Here is a 6,361-nt window from a genome sequence, read left to right as displayed (position 1 = left end):
GCGGCGGGGTGATGCCCATGGCCCTCCATACCAGCCCACCTGTGGCTATTTTATTTGACTGCAACAGAAGAGAAATGAGTGGCAAGGAATCTACAAATCTCCACACTTACAACAATAAAGATATGGATGAGTAAGCACGAGAAGATGCAAGTCATATTAAAATTACTTTGCAATGATAATAACTTTAAATATGCAATCATTGACAATACTATGTTTCCCCTTTAACACTTCCTTCCCTCTTCTGCATAGAAAAGAGAAGCTTTGGTGTCCTCATCGACTAGCTGGAAAATCTTTGTTTGCTGCAATGAGCACTTCTGCGTGAGTGGGTGAGACATGGTCCTTTACCTAGAGAATAGGACGTATGCTGCCCAATTCTCATCACAGGAGAAGCTCAAATCCAATGGCAGTCTACCTGTGTATAGATTTCCTTACATTTCCAGGTGTTTTATAATCATCATCAGCTGAACAGATTGCGCAATTGCTGATTAATGCCAGTACAGCCCTAGCATGCTATAACATGCTGAGGTATGTAAGGTGGAAAAATCAGGAAACATGATTTATTATGACTATGTGCAGATACAGGAAAGCTGGATAAATAGGACACGGCTGATTTGTAAGCCTACAATACATTTCCAAAAAAAACAAAAAAAGAAAATGGCATTTGGCCATGCATACAATGGTCATGGCAAACGCATGTGCCAGGTGTCAAATACAAGGTAGATGTAAGGAGACCCTGTCACCAGCCCATGTCTAATTAGATAAACATGCTGAGTAGAGGATGGCACAAGGCATCCCCCACCACTGCCAGGACCTTAGCTGACATCAGGGCCGGGAAGGGGGAGCCACTGGGTCTCTGAGGACCACACAGCCTCCTGGAAGTGTGGGAGGTGCTTAAACATCTAAAGTCAATTTTTGGGACAGTGGGGAGTAGAAAGTCCAAAAATAAAGAAAGTTTCAATAGGTATGAAAGTACTGTTTCTCAGCATGGTCATCTGCTTAGGCATGGGGTGGTGACTATGTTTTTTTAATGCAGTGAGACATATCTTCTAGCAGGGTTATTCACAAAAGGGTGAAGGGTTTGGAGAAGGAAGGAGAAGTGAGCAATCTAGGACAACATAGCTGTTTTGGAAAAATTCCCTAATTCAGCTCGCTTTCCAGTTCACCTATGTTGTCCTATAGCAGGGGTAGCCAAACTCCGGCCCTCCAGCTGTGGTGGAACTACAAATCCCATGAGGCATTGCAAGATTCTCACAGCCACGACTCCCGGAGAGAGATGCATCATGGGATTTGTAATTTCTCCACAGGTGGAGGGCCGGAGATTGGCTACCCCTGTCCTAGATATTTCACTTCTCCTGCCTCCCCCAAACCCTTCGCCCTTTTATGAATAACCCTGCAGGTCTTTTCAGCAACAACAGTTGCAGTGTATTTGCAGAAAGCATTTATTTTTCTTCTTCCAGGGTCTGGATGTGTTCAGTGAATAGATCACCCCAGTGAGTACAGCTAGATGCACTGAAGGCGTGCTAGTGCTGCACAAAACCCCCAAAACATGTACGCAATGTGTCTAGTAAAATTACTGGTGGCGCCAGTTTTTTTTTTTTTTAGTTCTTCTTCTTTTGCTGTCAGTAAAAGGACAAGTTCCCTTTCCCGATATATAGTCCTGCTGACTCCTACATGATTTCTGCAGAAGCCTGGTGTGGCTATTGGTGTCACCTTATGCTGCATTTAAGCCGGTGCAGAATTGCCGCCCAGTAAGAGAGTCTCATTGCCGACAAAGGAAACCATGCTTACCACAGACAGTTTATATGGGGCATAAGGTGGACTTAAAATATTTGCACGAACCAAGAGCAAACAATCCATACTCTTCTTTAACGATTTGATTAAATAAAGTGAAGTCTGATTGGTTGTTCCGGGTTACTTTGCTTCCAGTTTCCTGATTAAGAAGTCTGCAGGTGTTTAAAATCTTTAAGAGCAAGATGCATGAAGGACAAAGAATGCAATGCAGTGAAGGCACATACAGGAAGAGAGAGGCATAGACTCAAATATTATTACATGAATACAGAAGATGGAAGCAAATCCTGCAACGATAATGATAAATATAATGAAGAAAATCGTGGTCTTACCTTTTTCTTGTCCCGGGTGTTTTTAGCCAGGCAGGACTTGGACAAAGCCAGGTAGCCACCAATCACTTTGATCTCATCCACTGTTGGATACCGCTTCTTGCCTAAGTCTGGCTTAGCCGTCAGAGTCTTAGTCTCTGTGGCTGCGACACCGTTCTCACAGATGGGAGCTTTACGTGGGTTGACGGTAATGGTGTTGCCTTTCCTCCTCTGCATGGCTTGGCTATCCACTGGAGCTCTTTTGAAGGTCTGGAGGTTGGCAGGAGCCCTGGATGGACTGAGACCCCTTTCTCCATCTTCCTCTGGTTTCTCAGGACTGGGTTTCAAGGTTTCTGGCCTTGTTTGGGCTGGTGAAACCTGGGTAGTCTGTTTGAACTGTCTGGGAGAGCTGGCAGATGCTGGGCGTAGCTGGAAAGGAAAAGACCTGGCTTCTTCTGTCATGCTAGGCCTGTTGCTGAAGGCACTCATGGCCGTGGGGGCCACAGAGGGCGAGAGCTCAGCTGGCTCAGAGTCAATGCAGGAAGAGGAAGGGGAGACGTGGGAGGAGAGAGTGGTTTCCTGAGTTAAAGTCTGACTTCCCGTGACAGCTCGGTGACAGGAAGGAGAAGAAAGAACAGGGCTGGCAAAAGCAGTAGAGGCCTGGGTCTCATAGTCAGTTAATACAACAGGACTGGGCGACTGTATCTTGGATGGTGAACCTCCCTCTCCATTTATCCACTGCAAACAAGGATCGTTGTTTTCATCTTCTGTCCTTGAGCCTCCAAAACGGCAAAGCAACCTGCTTACCCTTCCCTTACTCTCTACAGAAAGAGGGTGGTGGTCTTCTGACCGAACTTCTTGGTCCTTCACCTCATTAGCAAGCTGAGGATCTCTGACTATGTCTTCTGTCTTTGCAGTGCGGTGGACTAGTTGCTCTGTGGTAGGCTTGGACTTTGTGCAGGAGTACTCTGGGATCCTCCTCTGCTTCTCCTGTTGGATAAACGGATTTTGCTGAACCGGCCCAATGTTTTCCCTTAGGACCCGACTCTCTTTTTCCTCCTCCTCTATGAAAGCTGTCTTCTCTCTCTCCTCCTGTTCCCCACCTTCCACTTCAACTTTATTCTCCAACACTGATGCCTCAGCTTTGGCTTTCCGTCGTAGGATGATCTCTCTTTTCCAGGCAGGCATCTTAGCAAGCCGATCGTCCTCTTCCCTGTCTCTCCTCTTCACCTCTTCCTCTTCTCTTTTTTTCCGCTCCCGTAGATGGAACTTCCAGTCGGGGACTTCCATCACGTCCTGGCTGTGGGATCCAGTTATAAAGCGTGATCCTGGACGCAGCTCTGGCCTAATGTCCAGACGCAGTGGCCAGTGTCTGCCAAGGAGGCATTTTGTGCAGGAGACAATTCAGTATGCCTTTGTTTTGTAAGCTCCTGGGGAAGAAATAAAAACATTTAAGGAAAAGCAGCAGATAGTCTAGAAAAATTACAAATGTTAGAGTAAGTGAAACACTACAACAAAGAAAGAACAATACATGTAATACAAAAAAAATTGAGTTACTTGGATAGCAGTTGTAGCTTGCAGCTCTGGGGACTTGGGTTTAACCCTTTCAGTGACCCTATATGCATAAAGCCTTTTCACATATGCTGTGCAAGTTGTTCTCTGCGTTCCCTACTTTTCTCCATACAGTCCATGAACCCATCGCACTCAAAACCGCTGTTCCTTATAAAAAACGGGTGCTGCGGAAGTCGACGGATGGCAACCGTCTATAATCACAGGAAAACATAGACACCGGCACTCCAAGTAATGAATCAATGGCGTCTGTTTATTGACGCATGACACATAGCACAATGCATCAAAAAGCAACGTTTCGAGGTCTCACAAGATCCCCTTCTTCAGGCAAAATGAAGGGGATGAAGGGGTTCTTGTGAGACCCCGAAACGTTGCTTTTTGATGCATTGTGCTATGTGTCATGCGTCAATAAACAGACGCCATTGATTCATTACTTGGAGTGCCGGTGTCTATGTTATCCTGTCCCTACTTTTCTCCCACACAGGTAGTGGTAGATAAACTGGCTTCCACCTGACTGTCCTTACAAAGTGTGTTTGACTATTGTAGGGACATTTATTTGTGTGGTCCTTCAAGGGTCGTGACAATTTAAGACCAATACGGTTTGCAAAATAGACATAAAACAGCACAAACAATAAGCGTACTGTATATCATGTGATAAAATAATCTCAGGAGAAGTAAAAAAGAAAGTTAAACATGTGCTGGAAAAAGACAGTTGAGGTTAGGTTGCAGAATACTGTAGTGCAGTTGGAAAACGCTATAAAAAATACGTATGCTGCATAAGAAGGAAAAAATGAATACAATAAATAATAGAAGAGGGAAAAAGGGGAATGTAGAGGCCGGAAACGGGGGTGATGTCTTTTAGATTGTAAGCCCTCAGGGGTAGGGCCCTCCTTACCATCTTGTCTTGAATTGTATTGTGATTGTAATGTCTTCCTCATATTGTAAAGTGCGGCGCTATATAAATCCTGTATTATAATAATAATAATAATGTCTGGTTTTCCAATGGATAAAATAATATTATTCAAGCCATTTCCCCTGAATGAATATGTCAGAGGATTCAGAGACTACAGATTGAGGGGTTCTTGTGTTTCTATTAGTGGCATTTATAGAACAAAAACTGATTCCTCCTGGCTGGTTGAATGTGGCCTATAGCAGTATGGTGGGTGGTGACAACGTGCTCATATCTTCTATTGAAGAACAGGAGAGGCTGGCTGGCCTGATACCTTACGCAATACGCGAGGTTTGTTGTGACTGTAGATTCCTAAACAGCAAGGATGGTGTAGACTGGTGAGAAACGGATATGCTGAGGGATCACAATGGATGTAGGAATGGCCATAAGGAAGCACAAACCAAAAAGTCAAATGTGGGAAAAGAAACACTGAGTGAGGCACCAAATAGTATCACACGTAGGTAGTCCACACTAAAACATTACAGTAACAGAGGGAGACAGTGCAATCATACAAGCCAGCACAGTGCATTCATACAAAACCATGAGATAGCACAGTGCAATCATACATAGCAGTGAGGCAGCACAGTGCAATCATACATAGCAGTGAGGCAGCACAGTGCAATCATACCCAGCAAAGAGACAGCACAATGCAATCATACATAGCCAAGAGACAGCACGACACACCCATACACAACACAGTGCAATTATACACAGCAGAGACAGAGTACCGCACAATTATACATAGCAGAAAGACAGCACAGTGCAATCATACATAGGGAGATGGCACAATACAATCATACATACTGTAGCAGAGAGACAGCACAGTGCAATCATACATAGAGAGACAGCAGAACGCAATCATACATATCAGAGAGACAGCACAGTGCAATTGTATGTAGAGAGACGCAACAATACGATCATACATAGCAGAGCAACCGCACAGCGCAATCATACATAGAGAGACAGCACAGCGCAATCATACATAGAGAGACAGCACAGTGCAATCATACATAGAGAGACAGCACAGTGCAATAGTACATAGCAGAGAGACAGCACAGTGCAATAGTACATAGCAGAGAGACAGCACAGTGCAATCATACATAGCTGAGAGATAGCACAGTGCAATCATACATAGAGAGACAGCACAGCACAATCGTACATAGAGAGACAGCACAGGTCAATCATACATAGCAGAGAGATAGCACAGTGCAATCATACATAGAGAGACAGCACAGCGCAATCGTACATAGAGAGACCGCACAGGTCAATCATACATAGCAAAGAGACAGCACAGTACAATCATACATAGCTGAGAGATAGCACAGTGCAATCGTACATAGCTGAGAGATAGCACAGTGCAATCATACATAGAGAGACAGCACACTGCAATCGTACATAGAGAGACAGCACAGAGCAATCATACATAGCAAAGAGACATCACAATGTAATTGTACAAAGCGGTGAGACAGCAAAGCACAATCATATGGAGATTTAAGACAACAAAGTGTAATTATATTAAGCTCTGAGACAGCACAGTGTGATCATAGAGGGCAGTAAGATTCCTCAGTCATGAAAAGGAAGTGAGACAGCCGACTGTAATTAAACAAAGGAACTGGACAGTACAGTGCAATCAGCCATCGAGGCAACAAGACAGCACAGACCCCGCCAAGAAAGGACAGACATCTTCAGACTGGGCTCTATGCATTGTCAGAGGACAGCGAGACATCTTAAAGCAACCAGACAAGGG

The 6,361-nt window shown here is 44.6% G+C and overlaps 1 protein-coding gene across 1 annotated transcript in view; it reads right to left on the bottom strand.

The window, feature by feature from the left end:
* Positions 1-3,500, bottom strand: part of PPP1R18 (protein phosphatase 1 regulatory subunit 18) — a 25,924-nt gene extending 22,424 nt beyond the window's left edge. Inside the window, exon 1 of the mRNA XM_018560637.1 lies at positions 2,121-3,500. Coding sequence (XP_018416139.1) covers positions 2,121-3,386 — 1,266 coding nt within the window. The 5' untranslated portion in view covers positions 3,387-3,500. The remainder of the gene's footprint in view (positions 1-2,120) is intronic.
* Positions 3,501-6,361: the final 2,861 nt, after the last annotated feature.

Source organism: Nanorana parkeri, unplaced genomic scaffold (genome assembly GCF_000935625.1).
Source record: "Nanorana parkeri isolate BGI_ZX_2015 unplaced genomic scaffold, ASM93562v1 scaffold470, whole genome shotgun sequence".
Lineage (NCBI taxonomy): Eukaryota > Metazoa > Chordata > Amphibia > Anura > Dicroglossidae > Nanorana > Nanorana parkeri.
Note: the sequence above shows the minus strand (reverse complement) of the source record. Positions and strands in the feature narration are given on the sequence as shown.